Source organism: Furipterus horrens, unplaced genomic scaffold, assembly GCF_987537825.1.
Source record: "Furipterus horrens unplaced genomic scaffold, mFurHor1.1.pri manual_scaffold_5, whole genome shotgun sequence".
NCBI lineage: Eukaryota > Metazoa > Chordata > Mammalia > Chiroptera > Furipteridae > Furipterus > Furipterus horrens.
In genome coordinates, this window is record NW_028327175.1 from 150360231 (window position 1) to 150380223 (window position 19993).

Here is a 19993-nt window from a genome sequence, read left to right on the forward strand (position 1 = left end):
TCATTAAAATGCAAATTCTGATTCAGCAGATCTGGTGTGGTGCCTGAGATCCTTTTTTTAAAATAATTGAATTGATTGGTGTGGCATTGGTTCATAAAACCATACGGTTTCAATTGTACAATGCAATAAATCATCATCTGCAGACCATATTGTGCGCCTGTTGCCCCAAGCACAGCCTCTTCCTGTCCCCATTCCTCCTCCTTTGCCCACCTCCACCTACCTCCCACCCTCTTTCCCTCTGGCTGTCACCACATTGTTGTCTGCATCTCTATGTTATGCATATATGTTTTTTTTTAATCCCTTCACCTTCTTTCATCCCTTCAGTTCCCCCACCAATCTCCCCTATGACAGCTGTCAGTCTATTCCATGTATCCATGCCTCTTTCTATTTTGTTCATTTATTTTGTTTATTAGATCCCACATATAAAAGTGAGATCATATGGTATTTGTCTTTCTCTTACCAGCTTATTTCACTTAGGATAATAATCTCCAGGTCCATCCATGCTATCACAAAAGGAAAGACTTTCTTTCTGACTGAGTAGCACTCCATTGTGTAAATGTCCCACAGTTTTTTATCCACTCATCCACTGATGGGCACTTGGGCTGTTTCCAGCACTTGGCTATTGTAAATAGTGCTGCTGTAAACACAGGGGCGGATATATTCTTTTGAATTAGTGTTTTGAGTTTCTTAGGATATAGTTCTAGAAATGGGATTGCTGGGTTAACAAGCTCCCAGATAATGCCAATGCTATTTTTTCCTGGATGACACTTTGAGTAGCAAGGATGTAGGTACACTTGAAAAGCAGATGTGGGTTTAATAAGTCTGACTCCGTATTTCCTCATCTTTGCAGGTTTCTATCGCAGGACAACCGGCAGGAGTAGAGTCTGCCCGAGTTAGAATTCGGGTAATTATTTATTACTTTAATACTACTGTAAACCCCTGTTAGCAATATTTTCATTATAGAGTATTAAAAATATCATAATGTATCAATTTATAATAAAACCATGTGTTCAGTAGGTAGGACGTAATGACAGCTGTTGGTTTAATGTATTAAAGATGTATCTTAGAAACATGCTGAATTTTACCTGACTCAGTTTCTCTGATGATTTTGAAATCAGAGTCTTGAGGAAAATGCCACAGGCAGTTGAAGTAACCAACTTCCAGGTTTCATAAAAGGCTTTCTTCATTTAAGACATTTTATATCTTCTATCCAAGCTAATGTCATTATCATGAAAGCAATTTATGTTTCAAAATTCCACCTTCAGAAACGAATGAATGAATTATACATATTTCTAAATGTATGATAATTTAACTATTTGCTTTGGGTTTTTGTAATTTCATTTTAGGAGCTGCTTCCTTTGGTGCTGATGTTCGAGTTACCGATTGCTGGAATTCTTCAACCAGTTCCCGATCCTAATTCCCCCTCCATTCAGCACATATCCCAAACGTACAACATTTCAGTGTCATTTAAACAGCGTTCCCGAATGTATGGTGCTACTGTCATAGTACGAGGGTCTCAGAATAACACTAGTGCTGTGAAGGTACGTCATTGAGATAATGTCGGCCATTGTAAGGGCACACATTATTCAAATTTTATTTTTAAAGGCTTTCAGACTTGTTTGTTTTCCAGAATTTTCTCTTGCATGACATTCTGGTTTATAGAATGTGTTTCTCTGTAGCTGCTAGACGTGCACTAGACTCTTTCCCTGCATGTGGACAGTTACATCAGATGACTATTTCTCTCCCACATGTTCTCCTAGGAAGGGACGGCCATGCTGTTGGAGCATCTTGCAGGGAGCTTGGCATCTGCCATTCCTGTGAGCACACAGCTAGATATCGCAGCTCAACATCATCTCTTTATGATGGGTCGAAATGGAAGTAACATCAAACATATCATGCAGAGAACAGGTGCTCAGATCCACTTTCCTGACCCTAGTAATCCGCAAAAGAAATCCACCGTCTACCTCCAGGGCACCATCGAGTCTGTCTGTCTCGCAAGGCAATATCTCATGGTAGGTTTAGTGAAATTAGTGTTACAATTATTCTTTTACCTCTTTGGGTACAGTTAATATTGCTGCACGCACCTTAATAATGTGGTATTTCTGAAAGCACCTTGGAAACCTAGTCAAAGAAGTTTCTTAGTGAAAGGAAATAAAAAAATAAGGCAGATAGTGCCTCAAAGGTTGAATTTCATTACATAGGTGAGAAATTTCCTTGTAGTACTTTTCTTTTTTAAAACTTAGACTAAGCACAGAAGAGGTTCAAATGAAATAATTGTATTTTGAGGAAGGTGATCATTTTCATATGACCTATGCTGGTTTGCAGTTTTCATTTGACAAAGAAAGCCTTCTATTTAAACAGGAAAGTAAAAATACATTTTAAATATTACCCTCAAAAACAAATTTTAGAAGCATGAAATGTTTGGATATTTCATAAGTCTCTGATATAATTTTTAAAATGCTCTTGGAGCTGTGAATTTTAATGTCATGCATTGAAGAAAAATAACAGTTTTATAATTCAGTACTGCTTCCAACTTATAATTTGCAATATATTTGTCCTTTCTGTATTCATTTAAAAACCCAGTGTGAAGGTTGATACATAGTTACCAAATGAACTGACATAATGTGGACTAACAAATATTTTTATTAAAAACACTGTAGTATTCTTCTGTTTAGAACTTGACCTTTAGTGACATTTGAATCAGTAAGCTTCAGGCATGGCCTTTGCTATTATTAACTTGCAGAATTTGTTTTTGAGAAACTTTTAGAAGATCCAATTTTGTATGGTTGACTCCATTTCTTTGACAAATGAGAACATGCTTTAATCATTAAAGACTATAATACATAATTTTATGAAATTTATTTTTTGTGAAATATTTTTAGCCAAAGTTACATTATCAAGCTGTTTTTAATATACTACTAATCACATAACATCTTCATACCCAAAGAATATTATGCTTACCCTTCATATTTTTTTCCTGCTTTTCAAATTCTTTAGGTATTATTTTGTGTTCAGTGAACTTTTTCATATTGTGGCTATATCTGCCAAAAATACAGGTGTCCAAGGAAACATATTATTGCACAATATTAAAAGAAGTAAGAGAGAGAGGGATAAAGTAAAAGGATTTAACCTATATTTTAAATACTGTCACCTTTTTTATAGCCGTGTCCTTATAAAAATCACTTCTATCCACAAGAGAAATGAAACATAGTAATTTCATTTTAATTCTACTATGTTTCATGATACCTTCTCCTGATACTTACGTACAAAACCATTGAGTCATTAGGCTAGCACTGAGTATCCTGTGCAGCAGAAAGTGTATGTGATGTGGCTTTTATACTCACTAGACTGGGGGCCAGGAAGAAAAAGCATCAGAGGGAAAAACAAGCACCGAACCCTGCGGTGCTAGTGTGGTAATTAATAGAAAGGGACAATACACATAGTAGCAATTAATTTGAGGGTGGAGGTAAAAAGTTTGAGCTACATCAGAAGAGAAACAGGCTTTGGGTTGGTGAAGAAGCCCTCTAATTAGCAAGGATGCCAGTGTAGAAATTCTGTTTAAAAGATAGTGAAGAGGCTGGTCTAGCCTTGGGGAGGGGGCTGACAGGTAGAAAGAATATAGACCTGCAATTGCACAAAGAAAGCCAGGCCAAAGTGGGGAGATCTTTAAATGCTGATACATGTTCAGATTTCATTCAGGAGACAATAAAGAGCCACCACTTAGTCTTTGAGCAAAGGCGCAAGATACGTACCCTCCATATGGTTGAGAATCTAGTTTCTGGCATCACTAACCACGGAAGTCATAGAATAGAGGAATTTTCCTAAGTGGAAAATGAGTAAAAATTCAGAGCCAAACCAGAAACTTAAGACACATACAATTTTGTCATCTAAAAAGTAGCTTCTGCCACTCCACGTTATTTTCACACAGCCCTCTGAGTTATGTGAAGGTCTGAAATTTAGCTTTCATACTTTGATTTATTCTTTAGATCTTTGAGATACTGCATTATTTGTAGGCATGTTAAAGTATTAGATATTTAAATGAGTAACTTTTGACCTCCTACACTTTCTTTTGTGACATTTCCTAGGGTTGTCTTCCTCTTGTGTTGATGTTTGATATGAAGGAAGAAATTGAAGTCGATCCACAATTTATTGCTCAGTTGATGGAACAGCTGGATGTCTTCGTTAGTATAAAACCAAAGCCAAAACAGCCAAGCAAGGTTGGTTCAGAGTCTGGATCCAGAGAACCACGTGTCATATAACATTCTCTTTTATTTGCATATAAGTGTGTATTTACACATTCATGGAACTAAATATCCTATATAATATGTATGTCATTATATATCATATTTAGTTATTTTATACAAGTATAAACTTGTAACAACATTCATTATTGATCACCATTTTCTTATCTGTGTTGCTTTTTAGAGTCCATTTTTAGTGACCATTATTTTTCAATAGATATATGAGAAGGAAAGAGAAAATCTTTTAAAATTAATTTGCAAGCTGATAACTTTAAGCATTACTAAGCTGCAGGTAGTTGATGAGGCTAAATATTGTATGTGTACATATCAATACAATTCTAAAAAATATTCACTGTACATACTATTTATGAGCCACTGTGCTAGCCCTGGAGATTTAAAGAATAAGTGCCCATTCTCTTTAATAATAAATGTTTTAGTAATGAATTATACCCAGTTCAGCCTTCTAGGGACCTTTCCTTTAAGTTGTTGCAAAATTTCAGTAATCACATGTACAGTAAAAATTAAATGAGAAAACTCCAGTGATATTGAGTGCTAGTGAGAAAGGAGGAAACAGAAATGATCTGATATTAATATTGTGTAAACTGGCACAATCACTTTGAAGACAATTTGTGACCATCTAATCACACAAAACAGAATGATACCCTACCCCCAGCAATTCTGCTTCTAGTTATACACTCTGAAGAGACCTGTACTAGAAGTTGAAGGATAAGAATTGTGTTGAATAAACTAACGAACTCAAGTTGCATAATAGCATGTATTCAGTGATAACATTTATGCATATTTTTGTTATAGTAGGTAAAACACCAAAGAGTCATGCCTTTCTTTTTTAAATTTCTAAGCTGTGAGTTTTATCAAATATGCATAATGGTATGTGCATAATATATATTAGATACAATTTTGTATATATGTAAATAATGTGGCATTCAGTGTTCAGCTTAAGACAAACTCATACCTTCTTCAAAAAAAAACTTTAAATGAAAAGATAGCATTGATTCTAAGCAAACTTGATACGATGAGTTTAAAGTTAGAGACTAGGGCATTAATTGTATGTATTGTGAAGCTTCATGCATGCTTGACTAACATGAGTTGACTTCGAGTCACCTGAGGTACCAGGACTAAAAGATAAAGGTGAATAGACTTTTGAGGACTTGTGCATGTAAGATGGACAGACACAAGAAGACTTCCTAGAGGTCAGTAAGAAATGAGCAGAAGTCAGGGGAAAATAGATTGTAAGTGAGAGCTCGAAGCCTTGCAGCATCTCAGGGCCACTTAGTTATGCCTTGCTGGCCCCCACACTCACTACTGCTTTAACTGCCTTCTCAGCCACAAATTTTCTTTATTGTTCATTGGAGGCTTTCCCCTGGGGTTCACATTTCTAATTTTCTAGATGAGTTCATTGATAAAAAAGATTTATCGTTTAGGAATTTATTTGACTATAAGCTTTGCCATAGATATGTCGTCAGTGAGGAATAGTGGTACCTCACGGTCTATTAGTTAACTAGTAGACCATAAATGTCAAATGTAAGTGACTGTTATTATGCAGTATTTATACTGTAGGGACACAAGTTTGATTTGTTCTGTATAAATGAGATAAAAGGGGAGAAAGCTTTAATGTAAAGACAAGAGGATGTAAGCAGGAATGGGCTCTAGAGATGGCCCACTTTCTAATCTGCTGGCTGCCCCCACAGCTGTGCTGTGACGTTGGGGAAGTCCCTTCTCCTCACTGAGTATGAATAATAATTTCCACCCCACCATAAGGTTTTGGTGGGAATTGGAATATATGTGTAGCTTCCATCACTGTGCTTGGAATACAGGAACACCTGATAAATGGTAACTAGCATTTTATGGTTTTACCGAAAGGAGGAAACCCTAGTAAGTTGTTATTATTTGCATTGGCTTTAAAGCGGCATTAATAAATTCCCTAAGTGGAATTTTTATTACCGTATTCATTTCTCACTCACCTCCCCAATTCATTGTAGACTACTTGCATGTCACCTTTTTTTCTTTCCCATTGTGTGTTTTCATAGTCTGTAATTGTGAAAAGTGTTGAACGAAATGCCTTAAATATGTATGAAGCAAGGAAATGTCTCCTCGGACTTGAAAGCAGTGGGGTTACCATAGCAACCAGTCCTTCCCCAGCATCCTGCCCTGCCGGCCTGGCATGTCCCAGCCTGGATATCTTAGCCTCAGCTGGCCTCGGACTCACTGGACTAGGTATAACATTTATTATTATAGCACTTCATAGTCACTGGGGGATTGCCTACTCAGTGCCCTGTCTTCCTTCAGTGTGGGACTACATTTTAAAGGCTACGTTTTTCCCTCTTCAGGCCCTCAGGTCAGGGGAAAAGCAACAAAACTCTAATCAATCCATTTTGGTTTTCCGTTAGACTCTGTGATTTGTTTCCCAGATTCTTCTTATTTTGGCATAAATAATCAATGTCTGACTGTTTTATTTTCGGCTGTGTTCATTCTCCTAAATTAAGAATGCCATTGAGAGTGAAGTCAGCAGGCTGACTGTAATTTATGTGTCTGTTCTCTCTGGCATTTGCAATATTGCCATCAGTCCCTAGAGTTACAGATTATCTGGTTTATGTTTCGAAAAGTAATTGCAAATCTATGTGAGGCGTGTGCGAAGGGGGAGGTGAAAACAAACAGAACCCCTGATCCTAGTGATTAGCCCTGCTTCTTCCTGAGACACAAAGGAAACCTAGCCTGGGGCCACCAAGGGAGCAGACGGAATAGGAAGATGAAAGGACATCATCACCTCAGTCTTTAGTTCTTGAAGGTAAGAGAGTGAGCCCCTTCTTAGTAGTGGGAATCTTTGTGGCTTCATTACAGATCCTCAGCTTACAGGCTGAAGTTAGTTGCCCTGTGAAATTATCCTAGGTTCCCTACTTTCTTGTACATTTTCTCAGTAACCTTTATATAAAAAGTTAATGCAATAACTTAGCTAATCATTCTGTACAATTCAGTGTTGACTTGAGACAGGAAAAATATACTCTAGCAATCTTTAATTTTTCCTAATAGTTATTCTAGCTTTAAAAAAATAAAATAACGTTTAAGTAATATGATTAATACGCCAAGTAGCCTTACTTAGGCACCATTACAGTAAAGGCAGGCTTTCTTTCTGCTTGTAAAAGTTGTCCTTCCCACTGAAGGCCTGAACAGTCAGACTAACACAGCAATGCCTCTGGAAATGCCAGTCACACGACTTGGCAGGAATTGAGTACTTACTGCACTGGGGAGGAAAAAAAAGTGAGCAGAGATTCATAATTACTCAGGTTTTAAAATGTTTTCATGGCTATACATATCCTGTAATGCCTAATGCTTTAAGTATTCCTGGAAACTTGTATAAAAATCCACATTTTACTTTATTTTTTTTTTTTTATTTTTTTTTATTTTGGTTTTTCAATTACAGTTATCCCCTTTTCCCCCAATTTCTCTCCCCCACCCAGCCCACCCCCTCTCCCGCAATCATATCCCTCCCCGTTGTCTATGTCCATGAGTCTTTTATACAGGCTCTTTAATTAAACCCTTCCCTTACTTATCCCCCTTCTCTCCCTCTCCCCTCCCCCCTATTGACTTCTATTCTGCTCTTTGTTCTATTTAGTTCCTTTGTTTGTGTTGTTCTTTAGTTTCCTGTATTAGGTGATATCATATGGTATTTTTCTTTCTTTGCCTGGCTTATTTCACTAAGCATAATTCTCTCTAGTTCCATCCATATTGTTGCAAATGGTAGGAGTTCCTTCTTTCTTTCTGCTACATAGTATTCCATTGTGTAAATGTACCACAGTTTTTTGATCCACTCATCTACAGATGGGCACTTAGGTTGTTTCCAGCACTTAGCTATTGTAAACAGTGCTGCTATGAACATAGGAGTGCATAAGTTCTTTTGAATTGGTGTTTCAAGATTCTTCGGGTATAATCCTAGTAGTGGAGTCGCTGGTTCAAAAGGCAGTTCCATTTTTAATCTTTTGAGGTAATTCCATACTGTTCTCCATAGTGGCTGCACCAGTCTGCATTCCCACCAACAGTGCAGTAGGGTTCCCGTTTCTCCACATCCTCGCCAGCACTTGTTGCTTGTTGATTTGTTGATGATGGCCATTCTGACTGGTGTAAGGTGGTATCTCATTGTGGTTTTTATTTGCATCTCCCTGATGGCTAATGATGTTGAGCATTTTTTCATGTGTCTATGGACCTTCTGTATGTCCTCTTCGGAGAAGTGTTTGTTCAGGTCCCTTGCCCATTTTTTAATTGGGTTGTTTGTTTTCTTGATGTTGAGTCGTATCAGCTCTTTATATATTTTGGAAATCAGTCCCCTGTCTGTGATGTCATTGGCAAATATGTTTTCCCATATGGTTGGTTTCCTTTTCATTTTGCTGATGTTTTCTTTTGCTGAGCAGAAACTCTTCAGTTTGATGTAATCCCATTTATTTATTTTTTCCTTTATTTCTCTTGCTTTAGGAGATGTATCCGTGAAGAGATTGTTACGTGAGATATCTGATATTTTCTTGCCTATGTTTTCCTCTAGGACTTTTATGGTGTCACGGCTTACATTTAAGTCTTTGATCCATCTTGAGTTTATTCTCGTGTGTGGTGTAAGTTGGTGGTCTAGTTTCATTTTTTTGCAGGTCCCTATCCAGTTCTCCCAGCACCATTTGTTAAAGAGGCTCTTCTCACTCCATTTTATGTTCTTTCCTCCTTTATCAAAGATTAGTTGACCATAGAGGCCTGGGTTTATTTCTGGACTCTCTATTCTGTTCCACTGATCTATATGTCTGTTCTTATGCCAGTACCATACTGTTTTGATTACAGTGGCTTTGTAGTATTGTTTGATATCTGGTGTTGTGATTCCTCCTGCTGTGTTCTTCTGTCTCAAGATTGCTTTTGCTATTCGGGGTCTTTTTTGGTTCCATATGAATTTATGGAGTATTTGTTCTAGGTCTGTGAAATATGTCATTGGTATTTTAATAGGGATTGCATTGAATTTGTAAATTGCTTTGGGTAGTATGGCCATTTTGATGATGTTGATTCTTCCCATCCAAGAACATGGTATTTGCTTCCATTTATTTGTTTCTTCCTTAATTTCTTTCTTCAATGTTATGTAATTTTCAGAGTACAGGTCTTTTATCTCTTTGGTTAAGTTTACTCCTAGGTACTTTATTTTTCTTGTTGCTATAGTAAATGGTATTTTCTTTTTTGTCTCTGTCTCTGCTATTTTATTGTTGGTGTACAGAAATGCCTTGGATTTCTGTATATTTATTTTGTACCCTGCGATTTTGCCAAATTCACTTATTATATTGAGTAGTCTTTTAGTGGAGTTTATAGGATTTTCTAGGTATACTATCATATCATCTGCATATAATGAAAGTTTCACTTCCTCTTTCCCAATTTGGATTCCTTTTATTTCTTTTTCTTGTCTGATTGCTGTGGCTAGGACTTCCAACACTATGTTGAAAAGGAGTGGAGAGAGTGGACAACCTTGTCTCGTTCCTGAGTTCAGGGGGAATGCTTTCAGTTTTTGTCCATTGAGTATGATGTTGGCCTCAGGCTTCTCATATATAGCCTTAATTATGTTAAGATATGCTCCCTTTATTCCCATTTTGCTGAGTGTTTTCATCATAAATGGGTGTTGAACTTTATCAAATGCTTTTTCTGCATCTATTGATATGATCATGTGATTTTTGTCTTTCATTCTGTTTAGGTGATGTATTATATTTATTGATTTGCGAATATTAAACCATCCTTGCATCCCTGGAATGAAGCCCACTTGATCATGATGTATGATCTTTTTGATGTGTTGCTGGATCCTGTTTGCCAATATTTTATTGAGGATTTTAGCATCGATGTTCATCAGTGATATTGGCCTGTAGTTTTCTTTCTTTGTTGTGTCTTGACCTGGTTTGGGGATTAGGATAATACTGGCTTCATAGAAAGAGTTTGGGATTTTCCCTTCTTCTTGGATTTTTTGGAACAGTTTGAGGAGGATAGGAGTTAGTTCTTCCCTGAATGTTTTGTAGAATTCGCCTGTGAAGCCATCCGGTCCAGGGCTTTTGTGTGCCGGGAGATTTTGGATTACTGTTTCAATTTCCTTCTTTGTTATTGGTCTGTTGAGACTTTCCACCTCTTCTTGATTCAGTTTTGGAAGGTTGTATGTTTCTAGAAATTTGTCCATTTCTTCTAGATTGTCAAATTTCTTGTCATACAGTTGTCTGAAGTAATTTCTAACTATCATTTGTATTTCTGAGGTATCAGTCGTGATTTCTCCTCTTTCATTTCTGATTTTGTTTATTTGTGTCTTCTCTCTTTTTTTCTTGATTAGACTGGCTAGAGGCTTGTCGATTTTGTTGATTTTTTCGAAGAACCAGCTCCTAGTTTCGTTGATCTTTTGGATTGTTTGTTTAGTCTCTATGTCATTTAGTTCTGCTCTGATCTTGATGATTTCATTCCTTCTTCTTGCCCTAGGCTTTGTTTGTTGTTGTTGTTCTAGTTCTTGTAGCATTGTGGTTAGGTTTTTTATTTGAGATTCTTCTAGCCTTTTCAGATATGCCTGTATTGCTATAAACTTCCCTCTCAGGACTGCTTTTGCTGTGTCCCACAGGTTTTGGGTTGTTGTGTGCTCATTATCATTAGTTTCTAGAAATTTCTTGATTGCTTCTTTGATGTCATTGTTAACCCATTCATTATTTAATAGCATGTTATTCAATCTCCATGAGTTTGGGTGTCTTTGATTTTTTCCTCTGAGGTTGATTTCTAGTTTCAAGGCATTGTGATCTGAAAAGATGCTTGATATGATTTCAATTTTCTTGAATTTGTTGAGGCTTGTTTTGTGACCTATCATGTGGTCTATCTTTGAAAATGTCCCATGTGCACTTGAAAAGAATGTATATTTTGCTTCTTTGGGGTGAAAAGTTCTATATATATCAGTTAGATCCATGTGGTTTAGTGTGTTGTTCAATGCCTGTATATCCTTGGTGTTTCTTTGCTTTGATGATCTGTCTATTGTTGATAATGGAGTGTTGAAGTCCCCTACTATGAGTGTGTTGTTGTTGATATCCTTTTTGTGGTCTTCTAGTATTTGCTTTATGTATTTGGGTGCTCCTATGTTGGGTGCATATATGTTTATCAAAGTCATATCTTCTTGATGGATTGTTCCTTTAAGTATTATGAAATGTCCTTCTTTGTCTCTTTTTATTGTCCTTGCTTTAAAATCCATTTTGTCTGATATGAGAACTGCTACCCCGGCTTTTTTTTCCGGTCCGTTTGCTTGGAATATTTTTTTATATCCCTTTACTTTCAGTCTGTGTAAATCTTTTGTTTTGAGGTGTGTTTCTTGTAGACAGCAAATATGTGGGTCCTGTTTTCTGATCCATTCCGTTACCCTATGTCTTTTAATTGGAGCATTTAATCCATTTACATTTAAGGTTATTATTGACGTGTATTTATTCATTTCCCTTTGTACCTCTGTTCCTCTCCTCTCTTGTTTTTTCCTTCTTTTTTCTTAGAACAGTCCCTTTAGCATCTCTTGCAATGCTGGTTTGGTGGAGATGTATTCTTTCAGTCTTCCTTTGTCTGAGAAACTCCTTATTTCTCCTTCTATTTTGAATGAGAGCCTTGCTGGGTAGAGTATTCTTGGTTGTAGGCCTTTGTTTTTCATTGCTTGAAATATTTTTGACCATTCCCTTCTGGCTTGTAATGTTTCTGTTGAGAAATCAGTTGATAGCCTTATCGGAGCTCCCTTATATGTTATTTGCTGCTTTTCTCTTGCTGCTTTTAGGATTCTCTCTTTGTCTTGGAATGTTGCCATTTTAACTATGATGTGCCTTGGAGTGGGTTTTTGGGGGTTCCTCTTGATTGGAACTCTCAGTGCTTCTTGGACTTGCATAGCTTTTCCTCTCATCAGGTTCGGAAAATTTTCTGTCACTATTTCTCCTATCAGATTTTCAATTCCATGTTCCTTTTCTTCTTCCTCTCGTATTCCGATGATCCTTAAATTATTTTTCCTAATGCTATCCTGTAATTCCCTTACATCTTGTTCATATTTTTTCAATCGTTTTTCATTTTGCTGTATTGTCTGGGAGTTTTTCTCTACATTATCTTCTAACTCACTAATCCGATCTTCTGCTTCGTTTAGTCTGCTTTTGACTGATTCTACTGTGTTTTTCAGTTCAGAGATTGTATTCTTAAGTTCTTCCTGGTTCTTGTTAACGATTTCTATGTCTTTTTTTATGCTGGTGTAGTTCTCTGCAAGTTCCCTGTAATTTTCTTGGAGCTGCTGGTAACTTCCTTGAAGGTTGTCATAGTTGATTTTAAGGATGTCGAGTATATTGAGCTTCTTTACCACCATTGTTTTGAATTCCATGTCTGACATTTGGGCTATGTCTATTTCGTCTATCTCTCTTTCTGAGGATTCCTCTTTTCTTTTCATTGAGGGGTTATTTTTGCGTCTTACCATGTTGGATTCTTTTTGTTATTATTTATTTATTTATTTATTTATTTATTTATTGGGGGGGTAGTCTGCTTTGACTTCCCTCCTTTGTGGTGTAATATTCTTTATCGAAGGTCTGGGAGTTTCAGTGGTGCAGTCTCTTTGATATCCTGAGCCTGATGGTCTTGAGTTACCCTTTATGTCGTTTGTTTATGCTGTTCGGTTATATTTCAGATGTTCTTTGATAGGATCTTCCTTCTGGCTACTTGGTTGAGAGTCACTCTATCTGCTTTGTCTTGAGTTCTTTTGTGGATATGCTGTTAAAGACATAAACACACAGCCCAGGCAGGAGACCCACACCCTCAGAAAGTATCCCCCACTCTATCCTGCTATCGTTAGCCAACTAGCCCGTATTAATATAAATGTAAAGAGATTTGAGCTTTTATACTATAAGAAGAATAGATACGAGTTGTTTTTGGGGAGGAAAAATATAATTTTTGATAGAGGGGTTGATAGATTAATAATAGTTGAGACTGTGCAAGCCAGTTAGTAATATTTACATTGTATGTTAAGAAAAATAGAAGAAAAGGATAGAAAAATACTTAGTATAGTAAGAAAGTGGGATTGTATTGTATTTGGGTTTATATAGTAATTATATTGTATTATTTAAAGTAATAGGGGGGCTAAGCTAGACACACAAACGAATAAACCACTATTAAAGAGAAAGGATGAGAAGGAGAGGTTATATGCAACACGTTAGAGATAAAGTTTGTTATTATTGGAAGAGGTGGAGGAAAAACACCCCCCCAAAAAATCCCCAAGAAAATAGAAGAAAGAAAAGAAGAAAGAGAGAAAGAGAAGAAAATAAAAAATTTACCACAACCCCCCCAAAAAAAACCCCAAAGGTAAGCAAGAAAGGAACAAAGAAAGATAGAAAAGAAAGAATACAGAAGAAAGAAAGAAAAAAGAGAGAGAGAAAAAAAATTGAACCAAAAAAAAAAAAAAATATATATATATATATACCCCCCAAAACCCCCCCAAAAAAACCCCCAAAGGTAACCAAGAAAGGAACAAAGAAAGATAGAAAAGAAAGAATACAGAAGAAAGAAAGAAAAAAGAGAGAGAAAAAAAAAATTGAACCAAAAAAAAAAAATATATATATATATATATATATACACCCCAAAACCCCCCCAAAAAAAACCCCAGGAAAAGAATAAAGAAAGAAGGAAAGAAAAGAAATTATTAAGAAGAAAGAAAGAACAAGGGAGAAAAAATTTGGAAAGAAAAAAAAAAAAAAAACGATGTTTTTACTCCGTTTTAGCCTTGGTGTGTTGCCTTCTTTTTCTGGGTCCGCAGCTGGTCTAGTGTGGGAGGTCAGAGGTTCTTGTTCTTTTGCCGGACTGGTGTGCGCACCCGGTTGCCGGCACTGCGCGCTACCTTGCTGCCCGCTGTAGCCAGTTGAGGTGCCCTTGCGCGCAAGCCCCTGCGCGCTCGGACGGCCCGAGAGTTTGCCCCGCGGTTGGAGCCCACTGCTGCCGGGCCGCGGTGGTTCCCCGTTCGTGCCAAGGTGTCTCTGTCCGCGCGGGCGGCCCGAGCGCTTTCCTCGGGATTGGCTCCCGCCTTCGCTGGGCCGCGGCGGTTCCCCGTTCGCGCCGAGGTGTCCCTGCCCGCGCGGGCGGCCCGAGCGCTTTCCCCGGGATTGGCTCCCGCCTTCGCTGGGCCGCGGCGGTTCCCCGTTTGCGCCGAGGTGACCCTGCCCGCACAGGCGGCCCGAGAGCTCCCACTGACCCCAGGCTGAGGTGTTTTCGCGCTCGCGCGCTGCCCCGTGCCCTCAGTCCCGCTGAGCCGAGCTCCGGGAGTTGGTCTCTCGCCTCTTAGGGCAGGGCCAGGGACACTTGCGCTCAGTGGAATCGAGCGTCCGTGGGTCGCCGCCTCTCGCTGTTCCCGTGCTGCAGCCGCCCCGTTCCCTCACCCGTCTGGGTGGGCACAAACAGAGCCTGCGCTAGTGGTCTGCTTTCCGGCCTAGGGCCCTGCGCCCACGGGAGCTGTCTAGGGGTGTCTGTGCACAGTCCTCTGCGTGTTCAGTGGGCCCTCCCTGTGCCCGTTGGGGCACTGATCTTATGTCCGTTGGGGAGTGTCCGAGGGACGCCTGGACTCACGGCCCCGCGCGCCTGGGCCAGTGAATGAGAGCACTTCCCTATGTGCGCCCCCGCGACCCAAGGGTAGGGTTGAGGAGTGGATTAGCGCGCCCCTGCGCCTGGGCTCCTCCAGAACGGCCTACCACACCCAAACTTTCCTCCCCTCTCCACCGTCCACTAGAGAAAAATATAAAGGAGAATTATGTTCTCACTTGCCCGGCAGCACGCTGTCTCCTGTCCTTCAGCGCCAATGCCACTTGGTCGAGTCCCGTCTCTGCCAGCGGGCAGAGATCCGCTCTCCGCCTGACTCCTCTCTGGGGTAGCCTGTGGTCGCCAAAAATCCTTTGTGTGCTTCCCGCCACAGCTCGGGCAGCCGCCCCAGTCAGGAATCCCGTTTCGTCCCCTTTTTCTCCGCTATCCTCACTAAACAGGTTGTTCCCAGATGGATTTTCTCTAATCCAGCAGTGCCTTGGCTCAACTCCCGCCAATGTCCAGCTGCTCACTGAGATGTTCTGTCTGCAATTAGACCAAACTGCAGACGGGTCTCCGGAGCCTAAAACCGCAACCTCTCCTCACTCCTCCGCCATCTTACCTCCCCACATTTTACTTTAGAACATATTTTAAATGACAGAAGGAAAATTGCATTACCTAAATCAAGCATTAAACCCCTAAAACAAAGGAAAGTTTTTTTTTCTCCTGAGAAGTTTTTGTGTACATTGAGACAGAGTACAAAGAAGTCACGTATGTGTTTTGACATAATATGAAAACTGTCGCAGGTAGCCAGGGCCCTTTGCAATGGGCCAAAGGGATCCATTTTCTGTGGGAAAACATTCCCTTAGTCACTGCTAATTGTTAGTGGTTTGAAATGTTTGTCTGAAAGCATATGACAGCTGTGTTATGCAGGGAAATAAAATGGGTTTCCACTTGAGCAGAATTTTGTTGATCTTGGCCAGTGAAATGAACGCAGAGCCACTGACGCCGCTCAGTGACCCTGACTGCTTTTCTGGTTTGGACATACACACCTGTCTCCCATTTCCTCATCAGCATCTGTTTGTGGATGAGCTAGGTCCTGTGTTGAAATTATATCATGCAGTATCACATGTGAATATTCAAAAGAAGGTAATCTATCACTCCGATTATATCAATGTGCATTCTAAATGGCAATACTGTTGCCATCTGTTATTTTAAAATCTTGGATTTATGCATATTGACTTTACTTTCATTTATTACAGGTCTTTTGGGCCCCACCACCTTATCTCTAAACACATCAACGACCCCGAACTCACTCTTGAATGCTCTTAATAGCTCAGTCAGTCCTTTGCAAAGTCCAAGTTCTGGCACCCCCAGCCCCACGTTATGGGCATCCCCACTTGCTAATACTTCAAGTGCCACAGGTCAGTATCATTTAAGTATAATCAAAGGCATGTCTTTGTAGGTGTTACCAGTTCTTAAATTAAATTTACTAGTGGTTCTGTGTCTTTAGGGAAAAATTATGGTTCAAAGCATACTGCAGCCTAACAGAAATTCCCTAATATGTAAATTAATTAAAATTATGCACAACAAAGCAGTGAGTTTTTCTTAAAAGTAAAATATAATCTTCAAATGTGTCAAGCAGATCAGGAAAAAGAGCATGATATGTGTTGAGCAGTGGCAAAGTCACATGAAGGTCACTGACCTGAACGTTAGGAAATGTAGGTTCTAGTTGGAGATATTATGCACTTGCTGAATCTAACTTGTTTCTTCATCTGTACAGTCAGGAGCTTAGAATAAAATTTTTCTAGAGTGTTATTACATTTTCAGCATTGTTTTGGGTAGTTATATTTAACCTATTTGCAGAGAGGTATCAAAATTGAATTCTCTTCTGAGTGCAGAGCAACAAAAATTATGTTTTTTGTTACTAAAAATAATATAATGCTTGTTGATTCTGAGTTTTTTTCCTGTCTAATATCTGTCTTCATGAAATGTTGGCCTAGGTTTTTCTGCTGTACCACACCTTATGATTCCATCCACTGCCCAAGCCACGTTAACCAATATTTTGTTGTCTGGAGTACCTGCCTATGGGCACACAGCTCCATCTCCCCCTCCTGGCTTGACTCCTGTTGATGTCCATATCAACAGTATGCAGACAGAAGGCAAAAAACTCTCTGCTTCTTTGAATGGACATGCACAGGTAATGTCCTTCAGATAGAATAACGTGATCTATGCTTTTTTAAGAGAAGCTACTACTAGTACAACTTTCAGCTGCAATGAATTTTAGAATTGTGATCATAACTGCATGTTATTTTCTATTATTATTTCAGTCTTCAAATATAAAATATGGTGTAATATCCACTTCATCTCTTGGAGAAAAAGTGCTGAGTGCGAATCATGGTGATCCATCCAGACAAACGAGTGGATCTGAGCAGGCATCTCCCAAATCAAACCCTGCAGAAGGTATCTTACCCTCTGAACTTCAGCCTGGTGTGTTACTTGAATAGAAAGGGTTCTAGAAAGTCCATGCAGTGATTTTGAATTGGTTTTGTTAACCAACTATGACTCGTCCTGCCTCACATAAGCAGAAAGACAACATCTTCCATGAAATTCCAAAGAATGATAAACTGAAAAGCAGATAAAATTTTTACAGAAAGAATCACTTTCTCATTACATGGGAACTTCCTAAATTAAAGTGAATGTAACTGAATAGGAGGAAAGCATCAACTTACTAGATGTGTGTATATAATTTTTTCTATGTAGGTTGTATCCTTTTTTTAAACCTGTTCATCCCTAACAACCTCTGAAAAATATGAGGATCTTCTCTTGAAATTCTATCTTGAGTGTCTGAGGCAGCCTGAGCTTGTTCAGGTGTCGTCTCTGCACTGAGAGCAGCTGTATCTGTGCCTCCCTAGCTTTGGACTCTGGTTTGTTTCCATTGTAGGTGAATGTTGATGGGAAACTGATGTTTGGGGTTTTCACTATTTTTCTCTTCTCTGCAGGTTGTAATGATGCTTTTGTTGAAGTAGGCATGCCTCGAAGTCCTTCCCATTCTGGGAATGCTGGTGACTTGAAACAGATGCTGGGTCCCTCCAAAGTTTCCTGTGCCAAGAGGCAGACAGTAGAACTATTGCAAGGCACGAAAAACTCCCACTTACAGTAGGTATTTTCATCTTTAAAAGGCCTTGACGCTTTAAAAGAAATTGTATAACAGGCTGGATTTGTTGTTAAGTTAGTGGAACAAAACTGGATTTGTTCAGCAGTTAGTGATGTTTGGTTTCAGTGAATCTGATCTTATCCATAGTTTTTTCATTTCTCTCTATTATGACTTTTTCCCTTTAAAAAGTTTTATATTGAAGAAACATTGGTTTATAACAGTATATAACTTTCAGATGTTCGACATTATAATTTGACATCTGTATATACTACATCGTGCTCAGAACCAAAAGTCCAGTTTCCATCTGTCACCATGCAGCTGATCCTCTTTACCCGCTCTGCCCCTCCTCCACTCAGCTTCCCTCCTGGTGACCACAGATCTGTTGTCTGCCTCTATGAATATGTTCTTGTTTTTGACTTCGTTTTGTTTTTGTATTCCACATATGAGTGAAATGATATGGGACTTGTCTTTTCCCATCGAATTTATTTCACTTAGCAAAATACCCTCAAGGTCCATACTTGTTGTCACAAATGGCAGAATTTCATCTGGTTATGACTAAGTAGTATTCCATTTCAATCTTAGTGATGTTTTTGTGGGTCAAAATTTTATTAAGGAATAATAATCTGGTAATTTTTACCCTTATATTTTATCTAGAGTCCTTCCCTTCTTCATAAACCTTGGGTTATATCTGGGTCCTCTAAACCATCTATATTGCTCTGAAACTTTTAACATTCTCTCTGCTCTTCAGTAATCAGCAGGGCAATTTTTACTCTTCAACTGTTGCTGTTAGGTATTTTCCTGCTATGCATTCTCCTTCATTTGCCTTTGAATTTCTAACTTAACTATGGGTTGTTCCAACGTAGTTATACGCTAACTTTAGTAATAAATACTTGACAGTATCATGAATTCATTTACTACAAATCAGGGACTATAAATACCTATATTGTATTAAAATAACTCTCCTGTACCGTAGGATAGTTACAAATATGTTTTCCTTTCTTTTCTTTTTCATTTCTTTTTTTGTTTGTTTCATTTAGGCAGCCTATGTTTTTTAAAAGAAAAACAATGGAATGCTTCTCTAGTGAAGGGTTTTGCTCCCATCTGTCTCCATCTCCCCAGTTTCCTCTATGGTCTTATCAATGTTTTTATACAGCTGACCCTTGAACAGTGCAGAGTTAGGGGCACTGCCTCCCTGCACAGTCAAAAATCTGCATCTAACTTTGACTTCCCCAAAACTTAACTCTGGTTGCCCCTTGGTATCTGTGGGGGGATGATTCCAGAACCCCTGTGGATACCAGAATCCGCAAGTGCTCAAGTCCCTCATATTAAATGCCGTAGAACAATGCATACAGTTGGCCCCCTGCATCTGCAGGTTCCCAGCCATGGATCAAAAATACTGTTTTCACTCTGTATTTGGTTGAATCTGTAGATATGAAACCCAGGGATATGGTGGGTTGCCTGTATAGTTATTGAAAAAAAATCTGCATGTAAGTGAACCCATGTAGTTCAAGCCCATGTTGTTCAAGAGTATGAACTGTATGTCCTTACAGAGTAGAAGGTCTGTAGGCAAATATAGCATATACATTCTTATTTCCTGTTTTTCTTACCAAAATCTGATTTGCTTTTATGGAGTCTTTGGTTGACTAGTTACTGTTGTTACCATTTTGTCCAAATCTGCTTTATCTGTGTTTTTCTTTATATGGTACTAATACTCAAAATTAACATTTTTTACTATAGATTAGATAAATGATTTTGCTTTTTCTCTCTGTTGTAGCGTTTGAAGTATATACCTACTCCTTTATTGAGTGTAGTGTGGACTTACATTGTTTCTCATGTGAATGAGGCTGCACCCTCCAGAATGGTCTCCCTGCCTCCACTCTCTCGTCAGTTCAGTTGGTCCTTTAGTTGGTCCCAGTAATTATTTTGAACACATGAGTCTGATCTTAGTACACTCTGGCTTTAAAACTACCAGTAGTCCACATTGTGTGCCTCCTTTCCTTTGCTTATACGCTTCCCTCCTAGTTGCTGCTCTCCTGGC

At 38.7% G+C, this 19993-nt stretch overlaps 1 protein-coding gene across 2 annotated transcripts in view; it reads left to right on the forward strand.

Moving 5' to 3' along the window:
- BICC1 (BicC family RNA binding protein 1) overlaps positions 1 to 19993 on the forward strand; it is a 298849-nt gene that overhangs the window by 251198 nt on the left and 27658 nt on the right. For both annotated transcript variants that reach the window (XM_090278054.1, XM_090278052.1), the window contains exons 6-14: positions 851 to 904; positions 1347 to 1541; positions 1761 to 2012; positions 4086 to 4217; positions 6290 to 6476; positions 16061 to 16222; positions 16802 to 16998; positions 17129 to 17261; positions 17801 to 17957. In XM_090278054.1, coding sequence (XP_090134180.1) covers positions 851 to 904; positions 1347 to 1541; positions 1761 to 2012; positions 4086 to 4217; positions 6290 to 6476; positions 16061 to 16222; positions 16802 to 16998; positions 17129 to 17261; positions 17801 to 17957 — 1469 coding nt within the window. The remainder of the gene's footprint in view (positions 1 to 850; positions 905 to 1346; positions 1542 to 1760; positions 2013 to 4085; positions 4218 to 6289; positions 6477 to 16060; positions 16223 to 16801; positions 16999 to 17128; positions 17262 to 17800; positions 17958 to 19993) is intronic.